Source organism: Sturnus vulgaris, chromosome 12, assembly GCF_052056855.1.
Source record: "Sturnus vulgaris isolate bStuVul1 chromosome 12, bStuVul1.hap1, whole genome shotgun sequence".
Taxonomy (NCBI): Eukaryota; Metazoa; Chordata; class Aves; order Passeriformes; family Sturnidae; genus Sturnus; species Sturnus vulgaris.
Window position 1 is genome coordinate 15,704,477 of NC_142254.1, and position 24,798 is coordinate 15,729,274.

The following is a 24,798-nucleotide window of genomic DNA, read 5'->3' on the forward strand; positions in this document are numbered from 1 at the left end:
GATCTTTTAAAAAGTGTCATATTTGTTTTGCAGGGAATGGTGATGGCATTTTTGGTTTTGCTGCTGCATTCATGTGCTGCAGCTCTCATACAGGAGGCTCTTATACCAGAAATTGCATCTGTGTTGGAGAAATTTGTTCCTTTTTTCCCAGCAGATGTACAAATCTGTAAATTAATTCTTGCTAGAGCTTTTCATAAAGTCTCATAAGAGGTGATGAATCATCCAAAGTTCCATGCCCTGTCAAGCTTCAAGCAGCTTTGTTTTCCTCTTGGCAGATGCATCTCAAAACAGGCAAAATGAACTCTGGTTTAAATCATTTTGATTAAAAGTGCCTCAAAAGATCTGTTACCTTCTAAAGAATATGATCCTGCACAGCTCAGTGAATAAAGCTCCTGCTTGTGCTGTGTTGAGTGAGGCTGCAAAGATCAAAGAGCTGCCTTTTTTTTGCCATTTGGTTTGAACAGAAGGAACTTTGCCTTTGTAAGGACAGTCCCCGTTTATCTTCAGTTCCTTTTGTGGGTGCAGTATGCATGCACAGATATTCTGTGTACGGGTGTCACTGCCCAAAAGGCAAATCAGAAATCCAGCACTTCAGACACTGAGCCTCTCTAAGTGCACAGATGTTTCACTCTGCTTCTGGAGCTTTTGGTTAAAATTGTACAAGCTGGCAAAGGAACAGATAATAGATTGTTAACTTCTTATTGAGGCACACTACACTGGTAACTTCCCAGTTGGCTGGAAGTTAAAATTTATTTTAATAAGAAAATACAACCTACGCTTTATGTCCATCCTTATGCATTTCTTTCAGCATTCAGCTAATGTGTGTTGGATTCCCGCTGAAATGTTTTTTTGAAAACTGAGCTATCAAAATCTGGTGCTTTCAAACTTGCCTGAAGGAATATAATTACTTAAGTTTGTTGACAACCTGGGGCTTCGTGTTTCATATAATTATCCAGAATTCCTTCTGCAGATGCTCAGAGTTGCAGTATACCTGTCCTTCAGTCATGTGGGGAAAGGTTCTGTGTCTCCTGCCATCCTATGTGTGTAGGGCTGTGAGCTGGCACTTGAGAAGGACAGAGGGCAAGCAGTTATTCCTAATTGTGCTTCATTTATTACCTTCAGAATTAGAGTTTGAGTGCTGATTTTGTCTCATGGGATTGCAGTAAAGACATAATAGGATGGAATAGCCTAAACAAATGTGACAGATCTTAATATTCTGGTGTTGGGACATCACAAGTGTTAGAGAAGGAATTTTTGGCTGTCGTTATTTTGTGTGACTTTTCCAAATTAAATATACCAGGGTGAGGGACGCCAGGTGCAGGCTCTCAAACCTGAGGTTCTCAGCTCAGGTAGAGCTGTGCTGCGTCAGGCTCTGACTCAAGGACAAGAACTCGTGTCAGTGCCAAGGTTTGCTCAGAGATGATGCAATCTAGCAAATGCAGATCCATCTGAGGTCCGAGGACCAGAGACTTTGCTGTGTTTCGTAAGGGTTTGGAAAAAGACAAGAAAGAACAGAAAGGGCGTTTGTCCTTGATCTTGCTGTGGAGGTTGGGAAGGCTGCAAGGTGCAGTATCCTGAGATTACACTGGAGACCTCAAGGAATTTGAAGTTTTCTGGACCTGTTTTTTGAATGAGAGAGGTATGTGCCAGCCTAGGTTCTTCTCTAGCTTAGTTTGGTAGAATCTTTCCCTTTCATTTCAAGTTCCTTTATTATGGCATTTCTATTTAAACTGGGTTAGGTGAGTTCAGTGAGGAAGGATTCTGTCTCAAGGATCTCATATGTATTGTGTACAGATTATCCACCAAACAATACAGCTTCTGGAGAATGTCTTTATTTTTCCATCTCAGTCTTGCATTTTTCAATAGCATACTTCATCAGCTGTAGAAGTATGAAATGTGTACATGTGCTCTTTTGCACTGTGTCTTTGTTTCTTAATTACTTGTCCCCTACCAGGTGTCACATACCCCATAAAAGAAAGTGGTAGAAGTTGCTCCTTCCCCAGGAAAAGTTTCTTTCCTAAATGCTCCAGATGGAGACAGTTTCCCAATTGGCAATTGGGAGAGCAGTGATAGGGCTGTGTGCCATTTTGCCTTTTATTTATTTTTATTTTATTATTATAATAAATATATTATTATATTTATTTGCCTTCCTCCAAGGGTGTGTCACTGTGGGGCTTAGCTGCAGCCTGAGTGGATCTGCTGGAATTAATTGGAATCAGCTCCTTCCCACAGAAACCAGCCAGCCAAATCCCTCACACCTGCACCCCATTCACACAGGGCTGTAATTACATATTTAATGGAGATGTCTTTATCCTTTTTGGATTTTTTCAGGCCCCTCCACATCCTGATCTGCAATGCTGCTGTGTTTGGTGTTCCCTGGTCCTTGACAGAGGATGGCCTGGAGTCCACGTTCCAGGTGAACCACCTGGGACATTTCTATCTTGTGCAGCTCCTGGAAGATGTTTTGCGCCAGTCATCCCCTGCCAGGGTTGTCGTGGTGTCCTCTGAGTCCCACAGGTTGGTGAATGTTAACTTTGGTTTTGCTGGAATCTTTAATCCTCAGAGCATGAAACAGTTTGGGCAGAGCCACAAAAGTTTCTGAAAATGAAGGTCCTTGCTCTCAAGCATTTGCCTTTGAGTAATCTTTTTAAAAATAGAAGCATTACTAATGCCTGTGGATGTTTCTGGATTTGGCTCTGCTGCTGGATAAAGCATGTTCTAGTTTTATAACAGTATGTAGATATTTTTTTGATCATTCTTTGTGTGAATGCAGATTTTTGCCGCGTTTCAGACCACTCATTGATTTTGTGAGGAGATGGAATAATAATTGATTAAATCTGAATGGCATGACCTATATTGATTTGTCATTCAACAACTTCAACATCTTAGCAAGAAGAATGTGCAGATATTTTAGCAGGAGAAACAATGCAATTAAAAACTGCTAGATGAAATCCAGTTGTTTTATAATGAGAAATTAGGGAATTGAATGCAGATATTAGCTGTATAATTGTAAAATGGGAAGTAATGTAGTTAATACATATTACAAATCTGGCTATGCCTCTTTTGGTGAATTTTTTAATTAAAATGTTAGATGCTCATCTTTTCTACTGCCAGGAAAAGTACAGTTGGCAAAAAAAGATGTTGATGAAGTTTGCCTTATTTCAGATGTACTTGTATTTTTGTGTTAATGACTGAAAAGATGGTTTTGATTTAAATAAAGTTCCTTGTGCAAAATGAATGCCCCAGTTCTGAATTTTAGTGGGTATGAACCACTTACTCCTTGCTGATTTAGTTCAAGGACTACAAGATTAAGCCTGGAACGTTCAGCTTTAAACATTACTGTTGATTTCTATTTCACTTTTGGTCATGTGTAGTAGCTCTAGCAAACTAAAAGGAAGAATGTGTGTGAGTGCCTTTTTTTTTTTTTTTTTTTTTTTTTTTTCCCCCTGTCTTCATATTTCTGAAATGTTTTAGTGACCCAGAATGAAGCTTATTTTTTTTAATCATGTTTCCATAAAATGTAACCCCAGGGACCTGGTAGAGAGAGACCAGCCAAGGGTCGGGCTGAAACCTTTATCACTTCCAAACACAGGGGCTTATGGTATAAATGACACACTGCAGATAGATTTACTTTTACCATTTTAAATTTATGATGGCTGAAATGAAAGGAAGCAATAGAAAATGCCAGTAATAATCCTCCCCACTGTTAAAAGACATGAAATGTCTAGTAATTAGGTGGTAACAAAATCTGGACATCCTTATCTGTGCAAATCACACCAGGTTTGTGAAAGCAAGTAGCAGAGTCCTGTTAGGAGCGAGGGCAGCTACTGCAGGGCAGGAGAGATAGCTCTAGAAATAAATCTGCCAACTCCAATCACTTGCCAGATGTGGAGGGCACAATGGGATATGTATAAATGAGCTGTTATTTAATGGGAGATTATGTTGAATTGTCAGCTGCTTGTTCCCCCTTGTAAGTTTGTATCTCAGATAGTATTTTAAAAGACATCTTTGTTTTTCACTGCATTTAATTCTGTGTATAATCTCTGGACATCTTTATCTGTGTTTTTGAAAACATTTTGAAAGCGCTCATTGCTAAGTCAGAGAGATCAGCCAAGGTTTAGAGAAGCCTGTATGGAAATTCTACGTTTGAATAAAATAACTAAAACAACTAGTAAATATCCCTTTTTCTAAGGAGTCCAAATCATGTCTTGCAGCTTATCCTATCGCTTAGATTGATCATTGTGAAAACTGTGCTTTCCCCACCCCCAGTCTGTTTAATGGGAAGAAGTTTATGTAAGGAGTTAGTTAGGTATTATTAGGTAGTCGTTCTTTCTGACCTACTTGAGAACTCTGAGCCTTAAACCATGTCGTAAAACAGAAGTGTTGGTATCTAATTACTTCCATAAACCTTGACTGGATCTTTTTGCTGGAGTCAAGACCCCCTGTTAGAGGAAAAATAAAGTCCCATGTTAGCAGAAAATGCTATCCTGCACTGCTCCAAGGCAAAATATTTATTTGCCTCTTTGGTTCCCTGTTCATTTCTAGTTACTTCTCTGGGTTCAGCACAAATGAATTCTGTTTAAATTAAGCTTTTGGGTACTTTAAGCACATCATATTAAAATCAGAATAATAAGTAGGTTGACTTTCCTTCTGTCTTTATTTCTGTGTTGTTAATTTGATGGTACAGCCCTCATTCCCCTGAATTCAATGAGATTGACTCACATAAGCACACTTGCAGGACTGGACTCAAAATATGCCACCGTGTTCCCTTTATACAGTAACACACAAAGAGTTTTATTTATAGATTATATTTGGTGTCATGAGTGATTACTTGCAGGATGAATAGAGGAAATTCCTCCCAGAATAGTCCTGGTAATTTCAGAAATGTATTTTATCCAACTGAAAATTATGAAAGAGAAATTTTGTTGTTGGAATTGAAGGGCTAATTCTGCAAGACACAGAACATCCTGGGTTCCTCTTGAGTTCAAATACTGTATTGCTTTTCTCTGAGTGTATTATAATTCCACTCACAGAATGAATGTAGAAATTCCAGCTGATCTCTTCATTTCTGGGCACGAGATACGAAATTAGTAAAGATATTTTAAAACATTTTTCTAGTGTGTACTATAATTATGTTTATCCCTGTTCTCCCCAGCTGATTCTGAAAACTGAGTATTAAAAAGAGCTTGCTAAATCCTTTTTATTTTTAGTATCTCCTCTGAATGAAACATATATCTGTAACTAAATGTAATATTATTTTCCAATATTAAGATTTACCAGTAAATTAATAAATGAAATTGTAAGAACTGGGAGGAGAAATGCTTTATGGAAATTTCCTTCATCTAAATGTCTTTAGAACATTCACTACTTTGTTTCTTTCCTGTTTTTTTTTTTTTTTTTTTTTAATAACAAACAGCTGGTGTTTAATGACTCTGTCAGACCCAATTAAAAAACGTCAACTAGTTACTTTGATTTGTGTTCAGCCATGCCATGGGTATACTTAAAAACATTATACTCTGCCAGAACTCATTTTGGCTTTGTTTACATTTATCTTTTAAACATATAAGACTATTGATGGCAAGTTACCAAGGTTATAACCCCTTTATATTCATCAATTTTTAATCTAAAAAAAAGCTTAAGAGGCAGTGAGACTCATCCATAGTTACTTGAACACTTAAATGCAAGTGTGCTGCGTGTGAGTACTGGATGAAATGATCAGGGGAAAAGAGAAGATGCTGGGTTGCTCTGCTTTTAATGCAGTTATTTTATCCTACATTATTTCCTCCAAACTGATCATACTTTTATGGATATATGGCAAAATCTGTGGTTTTTTTAGTTTAAAATAAAATTATTTTTAAGTTACACACAGTGTCTTTAAAGCATCAAAGCGTTTTCTGAGTTGTTTTTGTTTATTGGTTGCTGTTTCTAATTATCCAATAATTTTACTGCCATATTATATAGGACTGTTCCTTGGGTCTCAGGCAATTTCCAGTAGATGCTTTCAACTGCTAAATAAGCTGTTGTTTTATGTTAGTTCTGGCCAGGATCTACTCTGTTGTCTACATTTTATGTTGTTCTTAATGAGAGTGAAATTAACTCTGGGGTATCTCAGGCATATTTACTGTCTTTTCAGATTTACAGAAATTAACGACTCCTCTGGAAAGCTTGATTTCAGCCTGCTTTCTCCATCCAAGAAGGAATATTGGGCTATGCTGGCCTACAACCGCTCCAAGCTTTGCAACATCCTGTTCTCCAACGAGCTGAACCGACGCCTGTCCCCCCACGGGGTGACATCCAACGCACTCCACCCTGGAAATATGATTTATTCCTCCCTTCACCGTAACTGGTGGGTCTACACTCTGCTCTTCACCTTGGCTCGACCTTTCACCAAATCCATGGTAAGTGAAACTATTTTGTGCGTCCTCATTTTCTCAAATCGGGGTGGAAATGCTGTAAAAATCCAGAAATGTGTATCTTACCTCTTTGCTTTACAACCATGACCCTGATTTTAATGGCAAAACTCATGGCAAGACAGTGCTTTGGAAGAGGATTCTTCAACCACTTAAGATTTACTTTGTCAATCTTCTGTTAAGGAACCTTCTAGGAAGGAGTGCATGACCTTGTTTGAATATATGATTTTCACTGTGATTAAGTACATCCTATGTCTTAGGTGTGGGATAGTTTAGAGTTATTTCTCTGCTCAGGGTACGTAAAACATCAAAAAAATTGCTTTGGCTTTTAAGTGGAATATGTTGACTGCATTTTTTATGTAAACAGATGCCCTAGTTAGAAAAGATACTACAGACATTATTAATGGCTGAGGGAAAGTGCTTTCAGTGGTAAAAGCACCTTCATTCATATTTAAAAAAAAAAGCAACAACCCAACAATTTTCCTGATTCTTGCAAAGTGCTGAAGACAATGGGTGTTTTCCATTTGCCTCCATTGGATTTTGGACTGGAACCATGGCATAATGAGAGGCTTTGCAGTTCTTCCATCACCAAGGTTATGAGTCTTTATTATGTAAGAATCTGCAGCACCTCCAGCACTTGGAGGGGTTACTCTTATCCTCTGAGCCAATTATTTATAAGGAGTCCAAAGTATTTTTCAGGCAGAGAATGGCACATTGAGAACTGGCTTCCTTTAACCTTATAGACTGTTCCTCATTCCTTTTTCACTGACAAAGAAGGGTGTTCCCAAAAAGAGGAGCAGGGAGAAGGAGTCTCCTTTGAACGTTTGCTTCTATGAATCAGGGAAATGATACCCCTGCAGAATCTTAATTTATACTGTGATAATGTGTGTGGAAAACGCAGGGTGTTTAAAATTCTCATTACACGTCCACAAAAGAAAAATGCTGGCTCTTCAGTAAGACCTGTGGAGCAAAAATACAAACACCCCAATGTTCACCACGTGTCAGTCAGGAGAGCCCTCCCACCTCCAACCTCTGCCTGCATTTTGCAGCCTGTACATATGCAAAGCCTTTTTATGTCCACAAGATTGATATGTGAGTGCTTTGGCACCTTGGGACAAGTAATAGTATCTTTCAACAGCACGTTTTTTTGACCAGGACCTATAAAACCATGTCTCTGCTGTGTTAGGGATTGTTTGTAAAACAAATTCTTGAAGTTCTCCTGAGAATGTGTAAGTGAATGTTATCAAAATCCTGTGAAAAGGATCCAGTCTATGGACATTTATGAATTGTTTTATTTACTCTGACGTATTTCCACAAAGGGAATCTTTTGTGTTTGTTGCTCAGGGAATCTCATCTTCTAAGGAACAAAATAAAACACTGATGTTAATCTTGAATTCTTTAAAAGAATTTATAGATTTTTAAATAGTGTCTATTAATGGGTATTACATATAAGAGAATTCAAAGTACAGGACAAAGATATCAGCTCTGAATAACAGTGCACTCCAGTCCAACCCAAATCCCTTCTGTTAAGTCCTTCATATTTGTATTTCACTGAGGTTATTTGAATGTCATGATGGAGGGTATGGGCTGAGGTTAAGCATCAGCTTTACAGCTCTCATTCTGATATGAATTGTTCTGTTCCCCTGAACTCTACCAGTGTTTCAATAGCCAGTAAAACTAGAAAAGTGCCCCTTCCTGGGCATGCAAACAAGCTGAGCTGAAATTCTCAACATCATCAGTGTAAGAGTTTCTATTTTAAGGCTTGTAGGGAGCAAATGATTTGCTGCTGCTGCTTCATTTTTAGGCATTGTGCTGTTACCGACTTGGAATAGGCTTGGTTGGGGATCTTTTTCTGGGCTTCCTTTCCATGTTCCTGTGGCAGCTCACCCTGGAGTTTAAATGAGTGTTTTGGTCAGAATGTTGGGAGTGATCTCAAAGCTTTTACAGCTGCAGTCCCAAGGTGGTGAGCTGCTCATTCCCGAGTTTTCCAAGGATGCCTGCATTGCACAATGCAGCATGATGCAGCAGCATTTTAAGTAGCTCCAGCTGAGCTGGGCCAGTCACTGGAGTTGAGATTGGAGACAAGGTTGTGTGGAGAGAGGGGAGCTCTGCCAGCCCAGACAAGGAGCCACACAGAAATGCCTGGGCCTGTTTTGGTCTCTGAGGCTGTAGTTTTATCTGCTGCAGCATTTTGGTGTGGGAATAAGGCCAATCCTTCCTAGAGCCAGTTTGAAACTATATATAATGTATATATATACTTTTTTTTATATTTATATGTGTATGTCTGTATATACACACACAAAGAAACTGCAGCTGCACATACTTGATGCTAAGGCCTTCTTTTATTATCATGGTCCCCAGGAAGTAGTTTGAAGTAGAGCAATGGAAACTGAAGATATTCCTTTCTTTTCCACCCACCACTTTAAGAAATCTAAAATCCACAAGGATTTCTACATAGAAATTCAGAAGAAGCATTTGTAGAAAGAAATAGTTAAAAATAAATCACCATTTTATTAGTAGCTCTAACTCTAGTAATGTCAAAAGGCCTCTTTTTTACTTACCACTAAATAGTTAGTAAGTTGGAGATGCTTAGATTATAATTAAATATCAACTAAGAGTGGCCACTGTAAAAAAGAAATTGGAAGAGAAGCTCTGAAAGTAACTGTGTAGGCCATGCATATATTTAGCTGGTTTGATCTAAAGCTCTAGGATTTTTTTTTTTTTTTTTTTTTTCTTTTCTACCTCTTTTACTCTCTTCTATCTTGCCCTCTCTAAAAAAGTTTCGAGCTTACACTGAGTGTGGTATCCAGTGTCACCCCAGGTGATTTTCAGTGTCCAAGGGCATATAAAATTATAAGCAGAGTGCTATTATCACACAGTCTTACATAGACCCAAATATTTTTGTTGGCAGGTAACAGAGCAGAAAGAATATCATGTGTTAGAGTAGCAAGAGCTTAACAGATGTTTCAGTGAGCTGTATTTTCAAATGCTTTCACATTAAGAAATGGCTGGGCTTTGGGGAAGTTCTGAGACTATTGGGTTACATTTCCTGTTGCAGTGCAAAGCCAGCCATTGTGTTGGAATTTTAGCAGATGTGTCACCCCCTTTTAATGATTGGGAGTAAAACGTTGGTTCTGTTGCTGAGATATAAATTATATTTATAAAAGCTCAACTTGTCCCCCTTAGAAGCCAGTTAGAAGTAGTAGGACCATTCTGCCCTTAGTTTTTCACTGTGTAAGAGATTGATGCTTGAGGTGCTCTTTGATTTCTCCCTCCTCCCCCAAAGATAGTAACTTTCCAGAACTAGATTTTGTATTTGAAGTATTGCTGTTGAGAATATAAGGAATATTTCTAAGAGCCCCAAAGTCTTCTGCATGTCTAATTTTTATATAAACCTATGAATTCTTGTCACTGGGATGTTTTCCCAGGGGTGTTTGAGGCAGTAGCCCTGTAATGAAGTGTTCATGCAGGAAACCCCAGTGCCTACCATGGCTTCACTGGGTTTACTTTTGCCATAAATTGGAAGTGTCTAAATTTAAATTTCATGTGATGATTTCCATGCACTTCTAGCATCAACTCAGAAATGTTATTCTGGCAAGAAATCAATCTGCATCTACAGGAGTGACTGCAACCTAATGATCACATCTGTTTGCTTTTGATAGGAGCCCAAAAGAGGCCCTGCAGCCTCATCACCTCTTTGCTTTCTCCCCATCCTTTGCTGAAGAAGCTGGAATTACCCTTAGAGCTGGGGATAGAATTCCCTCTCCAGGCAAACATTTTTTGCTGTCCAAAGATCTGTGTGGGCTGTGTTGAGTTGATGTTGGCTTCCATTTCTAAATTCACAGTTCAGGCCAAATTCTGCCCTCAGCTCTGCCTGTTCAGCCCCAGGAGCAGCCCTGGGCAGGGTGGGTATGAGCATGTTCCAGCACAGAATTTGGCCTCTATTTCCTTCCTAAAGACACTTCTAAAAATGCACTGGGGTTTCTTGAAAAGCAAGAGGCAGCTCTTTTTGAAAAGGGCCGCACAGTTCATGTTTGATCAAATTGAGTTTCTTTTCTCAGATTGAGTTCTGGGCAGGAAGTGAAAGAGGATGGGAGAGTGAAAGGGAAACAGCCACCTACTGGATATTAGCACTTGTAGAGAGTGAATAAATCCCATGGACAGTTCTCCTGCTTTATGGATTAATGCCTGAAGAGTAAATGTTGAAGTGATGCTAAGCCACAGCTCTCCTTTTTAACATGCAGGTTTGTGGACCTTACCTCCAGTACCATGCAGGGACAATTATTTTATTAACCCTGATAGTGTGTGCTTCCTTGCACAAAATTCCTATTTAAAATTGACTGAATTGGGTAAAAGGAAGGACAGCTTATGTGGAAGAACATTTTCATTTTTTGTGATAGGATGGTAAAAAGATGCCTCCCAAGTAGTAGTTGATCATTTTGTGTGTCCTATCCAGCAATAAAATGTAATCTAAGCCAGTTTATTATCAAACTTACATTTAACTGATACATATTTTAACTTGCTGCTAAAATAAATGTAGCATGAAATATAAGGGCAAATTAAATTTGTCCCCTGTAACCTACACCACAGGAATGGAAAGTCTCTATGGAAACCTATCCCTGTGCCAAAGTGAACAGGTCAGGATTTCAGAATGATGCTCAAGGGGAGCAATGGCAAATGGAATTTGCTGTGTCCAGCACAGCCCCATAGCTGTCTGTGGAGCAGCTCTGTTTTTGTCCTGTAATTTTGTGGAGGAAATAAAACATTTCTTCCTCCCCGCCAGATCTTTGCAGAATTTCAGAATGCTTTAACTATGTGGGCTGCAAGGCAGGGAAATATTAGGTCCTTGATATTTGATGTTGCATGCAATTAAATTAAAATTTTAAATTAGAAAAGATTTCTCTATATTTTCAGACTGAAAAAGCCCTTTCTTATTGTGATTTCTTCTCTTTTACTCACCATCACTTATGGAGCTAAAGTGCACCTGGAGTGCTGTGGGGTCTCTGAGGTGCTGTGCAGCATCGATCTGCTCAGAATGTATTTGAGAAACCATAAGGAAGGAAATTTCTGTTACATTATGAGTGTTGAGGTGCTTGGGTGAAAGGAGTGGTGCTGCACTCTGATAGAAACAGATGAACAGGATGTTCAGTTTTGAGTTTGGCTTTTTTTTGTCCATTTACTTTTTTTTTTTATGTCATCACTAGACTCAGTATTATGAATTTGCCTCATCATTATGGCAGTGTTCTTGAGATCTTTTTCATACTGGAACATCATGAGTTGTGTTCTGTCCTAAAAATCAATCAGCTACTGCAACAACTGAAAATAAAGAAGGCTTTGATTCTCCATGAGTAAAGATGATGAAAATGTGAACTGTGAGTTTGAAGAGACAGTAAAAAAAGATAATTTTTTCAAGTATTAGGCAGTGAAATTCTGTAGTTCAGGGTCTTTTTTTAAATTGTGCATTTATTTTACATATTGCTGTGCAGATATTCTCTTTTTGCTGTCAGTTATTCCAAAAATAGATGCAGAAGTTTGTGGGGGAAAAAAGGGTTCTCGTTGTGGGAATCTGTGTTTTCAGTTTTGTGGTTTTATTCTCTTTTGTCAGCAAAGAAAATAGCTAATAACAGCATTAGAAAATTTCTAGATTATATGTACAACCTCTTGGCCTGACTGATTAGAAATAAGGTCTCTCTCAAAAGTGGGTGTGTGCTACTTGGCTGCATAAACACCTTGTTAAAACTGGTTCTGTAGAGGTTTGTGACACTTCTGGTTTTGTGGCCACACACAAAAAAATTTCTTCTGTAGTTCACATAAATCTAATATATTTTGACAAGCTTTGCTAAGAAAAAAGCAAAAGAATTTATCATAGAGCTTTGTTAAAAATAATTGGGAAGAAGAATGTAAGGGAAAATTCACTGCGAGGAACTTTCTGGGTGCATCACATACTTGGGTTGTAGAATCCAAAAACTATAAACATTCATGTTCATATGCTTTTTTCTGGTTTTAGCCATCAACAGTAACTTTTGCTGGGAATAATCTAGTTTGAAATTAAGTCTTGAGGATTCTTTTAAAAGCTGAAACAGATTGCCTCTATTTTTCATGCACTTTTTTAGTATCTTAACTTGGGACAGTGGCAGCAATGGTCTGAACCACTTTTTGATATTTTCTGGCCTGGATCTCAACATATTTATGAACTGAGCTAGTAATTCTATTTTTGCTGCTGATTTTCCTTTGTCCACTCCTAATCTGCTCTCAGATTATGCTAGATATTATTGGATGAATAATTTCAAAAGGTCTGGTAAACAAAGGGACTTGGATAGAATAATCCTGTACTTTCTGCCTAATCTCTGTGAGCTAGTGAGCAGTGAAAATTGGTGTTTGACATCACTGTGCCTTGCTGAAGACCAAATGTGGGTGTGCCCAAAGTTCCCCATTGGTTTTTGCTGCTCCAGAGCCCAGGGGTGCCCCTGGTACCCCAGACCCCTCCAGGGGCTGCAGGGGGGACTTCAGAGTTTCTCATTTGTGAGCCTGGGCAAGGTCACTTACACGTTTTGCTGTAAATAGAAATACAACCCAGACCAGCTAGCACATAAATCACAAGATTATTTATTTTCTTTAGTAACTAGAGAGTAATAGAGATAAAATTTTTATGAATAACTGTAATCAGAGCAAAGTCAATGTGCTGAGGTTCTTGTATAATGATCCAGTGAGCTGCTGCATTGTAGAAAGATAATCTCAAATATTCAGTGATAAAGTTTGAGGTTTTTTTACTAGCAATGAGTTTTTAATCACTTTTTATAGAAAATCAGTCTTTTTTGGGGGTTGCTCATCCTGGGAAAGAGGATGTAGTACTTGCAGTACCTAAAGGAGCCCCAAGGGAGCTGGGAGGGACTTTTTTTACAGGGACATGGAGTGGCAGGACCAGGGGGAATGGCTTCAAATTGATAATGGGCAGGTTTGTTTCCCTGTGAGGGTGGGGAGGCCCTGGCACAGGTTGCCCAGAGAAGCTGGCCAATGATGATCCACACATTTGAAGTTCAGAAAAATAAATATTTTTGGATGAAGTTGAGTTTTTATTTCTTTGACCCTTAGAAGTTAAAATCCTGAGTCCAAAATTAAAATGGTAAATGGTAAAAGTAATGAAATTACATAATTGAATGTTGTTAGTCCATGTAATTTTGTGATCATAACTCACAGAGCAATGTAAATTTTGTGGATTCTAGGACATGGTTCATCTTTCCTCACTTTTTTTCCCCAAGTTTCTATTTATGAATGGATAGATGTTCAGGAAACCCAAAGCTTTTGTTGGCCCTGGGTAGAATAGATGAAATACGAAGTTTTTTTTTTTTTTTTTTTTTTTTTAAAGAATGTAGTGTAGATCCTATGCTATGAAACTATCACTTAAATACTGTTCCTTAATTGGGGGATGCAGTGCTTAGTTACCTTATTTCCCTTGAACCACTTGGATATCTGAGATGCTTTTTTGTACCATGGTCTTTTCATTTCTCACTCTATCATCTTTGAAGAGGTGCCATACCACTTTAAACAGTTCACCAATCAGTTTCAGATGATGAATTCTCTTTAATCATTTACATCCAGAGAAAGTCAAATATTCCTTAGGAAGCCAAAGTAATCTAACAGAATGTATAGTGTTTGTGCAGCTGGATATCTTATTTATTTGAAGTTCTCAGGGAAATCTCTTCTGACTTTACAAAAAAGATGGAAGAGTAAACAGCACCAGAGTCCAAGTAATATGAGCTAGAAAGTCCCTTCTTTTAGAGAAAAGTCATTTAAAAAGTGTATTTGCAAGGTCCAAAAATAATAACGTATATCAAATGCAGAGTGCTACATAATGTTTTTTCAATATTCTTACTATTTTTACTTGTGTGTATATATATGTGTGTGTATGTACCTACATATCTATCCATCTATAGAGGTGAAAAATACACTTGAGTCTTTCATATAGTTCATATTCCTGAATAGGTGAACACAATAAGGGTCTGTTTTCTGAAAAAAAATTCATTTGTTTGTTTTTTTACTGTGTGACATGTCATTTATCATCATCTTGGCATTCCCTGGATACAACTGCATAACTGAATTAACCTTCCTAAAAACTTCCTTCCAGGAAAGCTATCAAAAATATACATGTATGTACAGAAATATGAATATTTCTAGACTTTTGGGAGGTATCCCACTGTGATGCTAATCCTGTTTCTAGTTCCTGTCAGTTCTCTATTCCAAATGTTATTATATATACAGATCTTTTTCTTCTACCTGAGGAAGATTTAGGGGAACTTGCTGGGATGGTTTTGTTGGGTTAGATTTTTTTCTTTCTCTCTCTCTCTCTTTTTTCTTTTCTTTTTTTTTTTTTTGTGTTACAGATGAGTGTGGTAATTTCCTTTATTTTTTTTTTTTTTTTCCTAAAGGCAAGACTCAAATTTGCAGGATGTTCTTACCCAGACTGAAGCATTGGCCAGATTTCCAATGTGGAGGGAAATAGGTCTGTGGTTTGATGAGACTGTTTGTTTCAGGGAGTCTGTTCAGTTTTTCCACTGGGTATTCACTGGCATTTTGTACCTCAGTACCTTCCATGTTGTCTTACTCTGAGAGTTATTGAAAGGATTTCGATACTGGTCAAACCCTGAATATACAATTCAAGAATCAACTTAAGAATGGAAAAGGATTTGACAAAAAAAAGGACTTGAATCTGTTTGGCAGTTGAAATATTAAAATGGTTCTGTGTTTTGATATGTTAGATGACCTGAGTTTGTGTGATTTTTCTTGTGAAAAAGTAGCAGATTTGCACTCATTCCCTTCAGAGGGAAAGTAAACATAATAATGAACCAATCCATTGTGCTTAATTCAGTGTAAAAGTGAATCAAAATGATACAAGGTTTAGTAGTTTTGCAGTAATCTATGAGGATTTGTAATCAGATTTTCTGCCTTTACTTAGCTTTTAAAGTTTATTTTGAGACTTGGAATACTTGAGTCATTTGGCTTTTCCAACCTCATTATTCTGTGGTTCCTAGGAAGTTAGAGTAGTAGCATCAATCCTATTTTAGCAAGGAGGTGTCAGTAAATATAAACAACATAGTCAAATTCTATCCATTATTTTAATGACAGCATGTTTTTGCAGTTAAGTATCACTATGGATATAGAACAGCCTTCACTGCACGCCAAAAAAATCTATAGAAAGTGGTTGAAGAATTTTATTAATTGCAAAAGCATCACCTTGAAATAAGATAAAGATAGCAATGTTGGATGATGCATCTTAAATAAAAATAAAGTATTTTTTGATATATAGAGAGAATTGTTTGTCTTGAAAAACAAGATCTACTTGTCCAAACATGCAAGATTGATTTGTCAGTGCTGAAGATTTCCATCTCTTCCAGCAGTATGATCTTAAGGGCTGATATTTCCAAAAATGGAAGTATTTTTTCAAAAATGGAATTGAGCAGACGTAAGAATTGAAACTTTTTATGAACTTATTTTTAATGTTTAGTTAGACCATTTCTCATGTCTTTACTTTCTCATAGATGGCTGAGCACATACAAATAACTGGTGAGACTCCTAAACTGGTCATGGAAGAATTTGCTCAAGTGTTGAGCTCTAGACTTTATGTGAAAGGAATAGGTTTGAAAATCCTTCTGCTGAACTGGCACATTAGCACTGATTTTTCTTTGAGTGCTGTACTTACTATTATGCAAAATATATTGAAGAACACTTCAGTTTAACAAGCTAGAGCATAAGAATACTTGGAAATACAAGGATGAAATTTTTCACTTAAGTTCAACACTCTTGAATGTAGGTATTTTTCTTAGGATTACCTTGTCTTTCACTGTAATCTATTAATGAATACAATTAGGGTTTTTTCATTTTGTAAGAAAATTGGAAACACAATTTCTTTCCACTGAACAGCATTACTATTAAATTGTTGTCCTGAATTGTCAAACTTGCATTATGATGAATACTACCAGTCCAAGAAAACTAATTTAGCACTTCAAGTAAAACAACTGTCTTGGCAATTTTTTATGATAATGAATTTGTAACAGTGTCATTTAGAATCTGATTGTCTGCTCATGTCAAGTAGCTCATCCCATCCCAAATAGTGTGTTTATCTAACAGTATTAATTATGGAGCAGTGGCATGATCTGCAGAATGACATTATTGCCAGCCAGGCTTCCCTTGGCAGAGCAGTGTCCTGCCTCTGTAGGAAAGGGATTTCCCCACTGCAGGTTTCCAAGGCAAAGGTCCCAAATATCAGCAAGGTGGGTGTCTGAAAAGTCCTTTCCTGTTTCCTCTTGTGGATTACTTGAGACCATTCTGCTTGTAATATCATAGCATAAATGTAAAAATTGAATATTATTTTCTTCATGTGTAACAGCACTAAAATAAGAGTTTTCTGGGAAATAAATTTATTTTTGTTTGTGAAGATATCATGAGTAAACAGAAGTAATTTAACTAGTTCTGCCAAGGACCAAGATGTTACCTGAGCTGAATGAACTACACTGGTTGCATGTGATGAACTACTCTGTACAAAGTGAGCCTCTCTTTTAGCTTTTGCACGAAAAGTGGTGATTTTGTGAGAAAAAATGATGTGTTGACTTCCATTCTCTTGATGAGAAATGTATGTGAATTTTCAACTTGTAAAGGAATTATGGCAGAAAGTATCAACAAAGCTGTCAGTTCCACTTGTGATATATATTTATTGTCTCCTTTTTGGCTTTATGTTTCTAAAGGAAATATTTCCATACAGAATGTCTTTTTATTGAAACAACAGCTGAGCTTACTCTTGGTGATGAGGTGAAATTTATCATTGTTGAATTACATGTGTGCTTATTCCATGATCAGTAATGTGATGTTTTAAATGGTTTTCAGCTAAAGTCAGGATCTTAGGAACACAATCCAGACCATTGCTTGTTTTGGAAAATCAAATATTCTGTGTGTGTATGCATGGGCAGCAAGGCTGAGCACTGCTCAGGGCTTTTTCTGCTGCTAGGAAGGGACAGAACACTCATCTGAAAGCTTTGCTGCTGTCCACAGCAAAGATTCCTGTAAATGCAGTCTAACTGCTAATCTGTTCCCCAAAAATAATGTTTATGGTTGATAATGAAATGTGACTGGGCCAAATTGTGGTCATTCCTGTTCCCTGTCATCATAAGAGAAAAACAAATTGCTCTTCTGCTTCTGTTCACTGTTCCCTCCTGCTGGCAGATTCGTCCCTTAATTAATGATACTGCAGTGCTCAGAAGTTGGACAGAAAGGGTTGTCCAGGCCTGAAATGGAGACTTAGACCTGGAATGAAGTCAGTCCATTTGCTTCAAACATCTCTGCTGAAATGTTTGTGGTCCGTTGTGCCTCAGTGCTTTGGGAGATTTTTGTGAGTCCTTCTCAAGCATAAATTCTGAATTTATTTGAATGACTGCCTTAAGTGTCAGCACTGATTTCAGCAGTAAACAAATGAAAGTTTGTTCCATCATCTTCATTTGTTTGGTTTGTCATTTTCACAACTTGTATTTGTTAGGGTAAATCCTGTTGTGTTACAACCATGGCTTTTCAAACTTCTGACTTTCTCTTTGTAGGTGAGGTAAATGAATTACCAATTTTCTTTGGCATGATTTACTTTTGAGACTTCCTGGTGACCTGGGCATTTTTTATGTTGTAAAATGAAACTTGGCTGATAACTGTTGTGTCAGAAGACAGAGGTGGTTTTGCCTTCCCATGGAGACAATAAAGCCACTGCAGAATATTGGTGTGTGGGTTTTCCAGGACTGAAAGTGGAGGTCTCTTGAACTGATAAGTCTTTGATTCTCTTGCTTTGCCCGTGCTGTTGTTCCCTTATCTCTGATTTCTGTCCAGGACTCTGATTTTGCTGTGTTTAACTGATGCCAACTGCAAATGGCAAAGTCAGGGCTAACAGCAGTGTGCTCACTTCCCACTTTAGCAGTAATGCCTGGCCAAAGGCTATTTTAGCTACTACATAATATTCATTCAAATACAAATAAAAAATTACCTGGATCATTTTATGTTGTGTTTAAGAATATCAGATGAGCTACTTTAGTGTTTATAGGCATTCAAACTAAAACCTTTATGAAAAGCTGTGGATTAATTTTCTCAGCAGTGACATTCCCAAAGACAACACGTGCTGTAGATGAAGAAAACATGCAGATAACATTCCTCCTGAAATCTCTGTGAAGGGACTGTTACACTGACCTGATGTCATTTCCTCCATAGTACTGCCTTAACCACATGTAAATGTGGTTTTCAAAAGGTAAAAATAAAATTTATGAAGAGCTGAGAAGTGTTTCACAATGACCATTTTAATGTTTGTAACTGTAAGTTTTGCCTGAGATAGTAAAAAAAATATTGAGGAGTAAATAATAGAGTTTTCTGCAAAAAAAGCAAAATTAAGATGGTCCCTTGGTGTTTTTTCCTTATGGCAGTTAATGGCCAAAATCTGAATTCTCAGGCAAGATTTTCAGAAATGCCCATGCAGAAGGAAAAATATTCTGCTTGTGTTCACTGTGCAAACAGCTGAAATAATGCTGATAGAAAATAACATTGAAGCAAAGAATTTGCTGTTTCTTCTGAGTTTTCAATGATGACCATATTTCCTAAACATTTATATAGTGATTTTAAACAGAAAAAAAAGTATGTTTTGAATGGATTCAGATGTTTTAAAATGTTTTATTTTTTTCCTTATTTTCCCTCCTCTCTCTCCCTCAATATTATGTCAATAACTAGAGAAAAAATTCTCAAGTTACTACAAACAAGTCATTGGATTTCAGGGGGAACTTCAGTCTCATAGGTGACTGTTTCTAAAATTTCCAAGTGTGGTCATGAATAGATTGATGGAATCTGATGGAATGTGTTTCCCAGTTTTCATTGCAGTGAATCTTAATGGATGCCAATTAAAATATATTTACATATGTACTTACATTTCCCACCATAATGTGGAGCCTATAACATGATTTATACTGACAGATACTGATTGTTATTTAATTCTTCCTTTTATCCACACACTTTTGAATTATGAATTATATCAATCCTTAAATCTTTGTTTGTTTTAGGCTCGGTTTTCTTTTTTTTTTTTTTTTTTTTTTTTGCCTCTTGGCACGCCACATATATGCACTAGCAAGTGCTCACAGTTTCAGCTGCATTTAAGGAAATATTGTTGTAAGGCTTTTATGTGCTGTACTTCAATCAGCTAGTGCCAGCAGTATCCCAATAGAAAGACCCTCAACAGACCATTTTCAGCATTTTGCTGCAATTAAACTCCTCTGGTTTTAGCCCTCCGGCAATTTAGTACCTTTTTACATATGCACATTATGAACTTTTGACCAGGGCCTGGTAGTCATATATTAGATAGCAGCTTTTGAAAGCAGACTTAACAAGTTCCTCAGAGTATTACAGCCAGAGTCAGTTGTGGAAAAGGTAATTTAACCAACTTGCAGTGAGGCCATTCAGAATCGTACTGATGATCCTAAATATGTCTTTTTTTTTTTTTTTTCCTTGTTTCCTCTGGAAGCTGGTAGCAAGAGCTCTCAAAGAATGTGATTGATCTTTTATTCAGTAGCTAACGAGGGCTGTGATTCTATTAGTGCTCTACAAGGCAAGGGAACAGTGATTTAATGAAGTGTCTGGCGAGCTGGTCATAGATTTATCCTGTTGTCTCTAATTTGCAGCGCCGCTGTGAGCGGAGAGGAAACTGCACTGGCAGTGCCATTAGGCAGGTATTTCCTTAGTAAATTGTTGTAAGGTCAGGTGTAGTTATGTGGGAAAGGCAATGCCTCAGCCCTGGGTGTCTGGAGATGACAGCAGCTGCGCCGAGCGCTCGCTGGAGCGGAAAGGGAGAGCAGAGGTGCGGCCGCCAGCGCAGGAGCGCATCAACTGCCAGGCAGCACTAATAGAGCCATAATTGGCCATTAGAACTGCGAAGGTGCAATAACATCTTCATACAAACTGCCTGCCCATGCACTCGGAGCCAGGTGCTGTGAAGTTCCCGATCTGCTAAAGCTCCTTTTTTTTTTTTTTTTTATTTTTGTCATTCTTAAAAAAAACCCGAGGTGACGCGTCCTCGTCGCTGCAGTACAACAGAAATATGAGAACATCAAAACTTGAGTTGCTTTAAAGTGACATTAATGTCTTCAGTACATTTACTTCGGCATGTAACCTGTCAGTCTTGCTCAGAAACGATGCACTAACATTTGCCATGTAGCTGTGGATGAAATAATATCATAAAAATGCTTTGGCTTTCACTTAATTAGCACTAAATAATGCATTTTATTTCTGTCAACCAAAGGCTACTGAATTTTTGGTTTTCTTTGCTATTCTGGTGATGCCTGTAGTGTTGCACATCTTTTTTTGCAGCATTGTTTTTTCACAAACCTTTGAGTCCAAGTTAGCCAAAGGCAACCATTTTCAGAAAGAATTTGTCTTTGCATTAATTGCTTGGTAGTTTGAGAACAAAATTATGATATGGCTTTATACATTGCCAAGGAGATCAGTCAAATATTTCAATCCATAAATAATGCAAAATAATGAAGCAGATCTCATATGTGTGGTTCTGTCCTAGCTAGAACAGAAGAGTAGATAAATGAAAGATAAATGAATGGTTTTGAGATTTCTATGGCATTTTCTGGCAGCAGCTGGAGAATTCCCATGTAGAAAAGTGGCCAAAGCTGATAATTAGAGGATAGGCAGAGATGACATTGTGGGAGTGTTAGTCCACTTTGGTTTATGTGTAGGTCACAAGCCTAACTGGGATCTCAGCCTTGTGTTCCAGACTGTATAAAGGTAAAGAAAAGCTTCTGGCCCAAAATACATCAAACCTGCTTTCAAAGAAACTGCAAAAATCTCTTGTGCAGTGGATGAAATGTGGCTCTTGGCAAACAGCAACAGCAAGGAGACAGTACCATGATAACTTGTCTCCTTATATAATTATAGCACATGCACCACCAAATAGTTGTCACTGTGCTCAGATGGATGATTTTATTTTTGAAAATTAAAATATCTTCAGTTGCACGAGCCCTTGAACCCGTGAGCTTGACACCCTGTGGGATGTCATCTGGATCCCCTGTTAAATATACAGACACAATTAGTCTAGAAAAAGAGATATTGGACTTTTAAATGAACAGCAAGAGGATTTAAAACAGTAAGCCAAACTTTGTAATTTCCTTATATTGACACTTCTGTCCCTCACAATCTTATTATAGTATTATTCTCTGCTGATCTACCATTTCATCAAAAAGTCTACAATGGAACTAAAAATCTAAGCCTTTTAGCCCATAGATCATTGCACTTGGTAAATGGCTTATTGTAGATTAGATAATGTGGTTCATAGCACATCCAAATCAATAAAAGGCTAGTCTGAACGTAGTAAAGTGCTCTCAGTCTGATTCTTTTTATTAAGTATATCTGCCATGAGCAAAGTGAAAATTTTAGTCTTTTTGCTTAACTTGATGTAAGAAAAAGACGTTGCTTAAATTTCTGCATGAATGTTTTCTTTCCTAGAGAAGATCTATCCCATAGAATTTAGGGGTTTTTGAATCAAAATTAAATGTATTTTGTGAAAAATGATGCAATTCTTATACTGGCAAAATTCAAGCCCAGAAGTTTGCTGTTCCCAATCATCCCATGCTAGAAATGAGCCCCTAGATTTGCCAGATATTCAATGGTCTCTGTGAAATAAACTGTTTTATAGCTGTTCTTACAAAAATTATCAGAGAAGCTGTCAACTTCAGCAACAATTGGAGGTGGAGAAATGTGAAAAATATTTTGAAGGTAGAGTGGATGATTCAGTAGCAAACAAGGAGTGGAGTTTTTAATCTAGGTTGGAGAGGCCCAGGATTCACCAGGAATCTGGGGCTGAAAGGGAGGATGTGATGGTTCTTTCTGCTTCACCCCATGAATCGTCCTGTGCTTCTGAGGGGGTAGAAATATCAGAAGGGTATTCTTGTTTATCCAGGAGAAACTGAAGAGGATGATATATGTCTGTCAAAGGTGAACAGGTATGGAGAGAGTTTTTACCCTTCTGGATGGAGTTGTGTTAGAAACCTGGAAGAATGGTGCCAAAATGGTAATTGATGTCTCTCTGCCTCTACTTTCCACACACTTTCATCCATTGTAATTTTTTATTTTCCTGTTTGCATCCATGGCCTGTCCTGCTGAGGAAATGCTGAGCTGCTGAACTGGGTCAAGAGCTGTCCAGGTTTTGCAGCTTGGCTAAAAAAGGGTTTTAAAACTATATTAAAAATCCAGTGAATAGCTTGGAATTTCTTGCAAACAATCAAGTCAGATAAACTGTAATTGGCTGCAGAGAGATGCTCTTAACTTACCATTCTTTGACCATGTTATTGACCAGTATGTGCTTGCCCATGTTATTAATAATTTATCCTTTGAAAAAAATCTATATGCATTATAGCCTTTGATCTCAGAAATTTCAAAGCTGAACATGCTATTTCCCTTTTCCTTTTGCATTTTTTTTCTTTCTTTTTAAAGAAATTTTAAAAGAGAAGAGAATGAAAAATAATATAGAAACTTTTTTCTGTTCATTTTGGTGGGAGAGCTTCCTGGTGACACCCATCCCTGGTAATGAGAAGTGTACATTAATACAGTAAGAATATATATGAATAAAAAAATCAAGGCAAGCTCACTGTACTTTGCAGATGAAAATGTTTGAAAACAAGACTTAATGCATCTAGTAGATTAAAACAGAAATTAAAGACTTTAGAGTAAGAAGAGATCAAAGGCTGTCTTTTCATTGTTCTTTTTATTGTTTATTGACTTCAAAAAGACTTTTTAGTTTAAGCTGACTTTAATGTCTCTTGAATGCTCTTTTGTAAAGTGACTTTGAAAACTCATGGATAATGTCTTCATTAAGTGGGAAAAAATCTTGGTAAAAATATAACTGTAACTTTGCTTTCATTATAATAGGAAGAGATAACACTTTGCTTAATTAAGGTCTGTTTTCCCTCTGTTCAGAATTTTACGACCATTTTTTTTCATTGAAATTAGTGCTGATAAAAGCTTGAAGTAGACATTGCTAAACTGAAACTCTTAGTTTTTCAGAGCAGTATGGTGCTGTGAGTTTTCTGTCTGTGTTTGTTAATCAGTTAATCAGGATGTTGTCTTGTCTATGTGAGCTATTTTAGGAAAAAAAAAGAAAAAACAAAACCCAAAAGCATATTCAAGTTGTGTTGATTCTAAAATAAAGCAATGCTTCTTGTGTTGTTGGGAATGTTAATTTAGAGACTTTCTGCTCTCATTCTGTTTCCAAATGTCTGTGCTTTTCTCACCAATCCCTGATGACTTGATGTATTTGGATTATGTTAATACCTGTATTAATAATGACATTAAAGATCACAAATCTGTGGAGGCAAATGAGAGATTAGGAAAGCCATGCAGGATAACTTCTCTGGGGAGTAGTGTGTACTTTCCACAGTATTTTGAGGTTTAAAAAATGCACCTGAGGGGTAGGACTGCCTTGGCCTTCCCCCTCCCAGCAGTTCATCTTTTTCTCATGGTTCTGTGAGAATTGCAGATGGACACGTAACTTTTAGATGGAAAGGGAATTATCATGGTTTCATGAAGTGCACTCCATCTTTTGAGATAATTGAGATCTGTATTCATTTTTTGGTTTGCTCCGCGCTTGTCTGTAATTTAGTACAATAGGTTTAGCAATTTCTGACACGGGTTTATAGTGCAGCTCCAATGTTTGTAACTCTGGGCGTGTTGGACAGTCAGGATGGTAATTTTATGATACTCACCCTTCCCATTCTGTGCATTTCTGCCAGGGCTCCATGTGCAATTACCAGGCAATCTGCTTGGCTCTTACTGAGGATCAAAAGATTCTGATTTACAGTCTGCAGAAGTTGTTTGCAAGACCTTTTTACGTACTTAAAAAACTCAGCAACTCCTTTCAACGTGATAGCTGAGTTTCCAGAGTTTTTTAATGAGAAAAGTGTGTTGCATGATTTCTGCCTAACCTTACTTCAGCTTTAAAGGAGATTGCCTTCAAAAGGAGAACCAAAGCTACACTTGTTTCCCTTTGCTTCCATTCATGGCTAGGGACAGACAGCAAAGCTGTTCTAGGCTAGACTTAGTTTTACTGAATTTCAGCTAAGATACACCTGTTAGGAATCTTATGTCCAGTGCAGAAATGAGGCACGAGGTGCTGGAAGGGATGTCTTTGATGCTGTGTGACTCTAAAAGCCACACTTTGTGTTAATTTTGAGACTGTTGCTAATGTTATTTAAGGATTGGCTTATAAATTTAATTTACTTCATTTCAATGTGGGCAACCAAAGTTTGGATTTGGTGATATAGTATACAACAGCTCCGTTTTGTAGATTGTTACTAGTTTTCATATTCATAGATGCAAAACATTT

At 37.4% G+C, this 24,798-nt stretch overlaps 1 protein-coding gene across 2 annotated transcripts in view; it reads left to right on the top strand.

Annotated features, from left to right (window-relative positions):
* The window catches only part of WWOX (WW domain containing oxidoreductase), a 475,749-nt gene that overhangs the window by 104,765 nt on the left and 346,186 nt on the right, over nucleotides 1–24,798 (top strand). The window contains exons 7-9 of one of the 2 annotated variants that reach the window (XM_014889031.2): nucleotides 2,332–2,517; nucleotides 6,134–6,398; nucleotides 14,837–14,890. In XM_014889031.2, the coding sequence (XP_014744517.1) occupies nucleotides 2,332–2,517; nucleotides 6,134–6,398; nucleotides 14,837–14,875 (490 nt within the window). In that variant the 3' untranslated portion in view covers nucleotides 14,876–14,890. Of the gene's footprint in view, nucleotides 1–2,331; nucleotides 2,518–6,133; nucleotides 6,399–14,836; nucleotides 14,891–24,798 lie in introns of those variants that run through there. The other variant, XM_088172060.1, reaches the window with a different exon arrangement.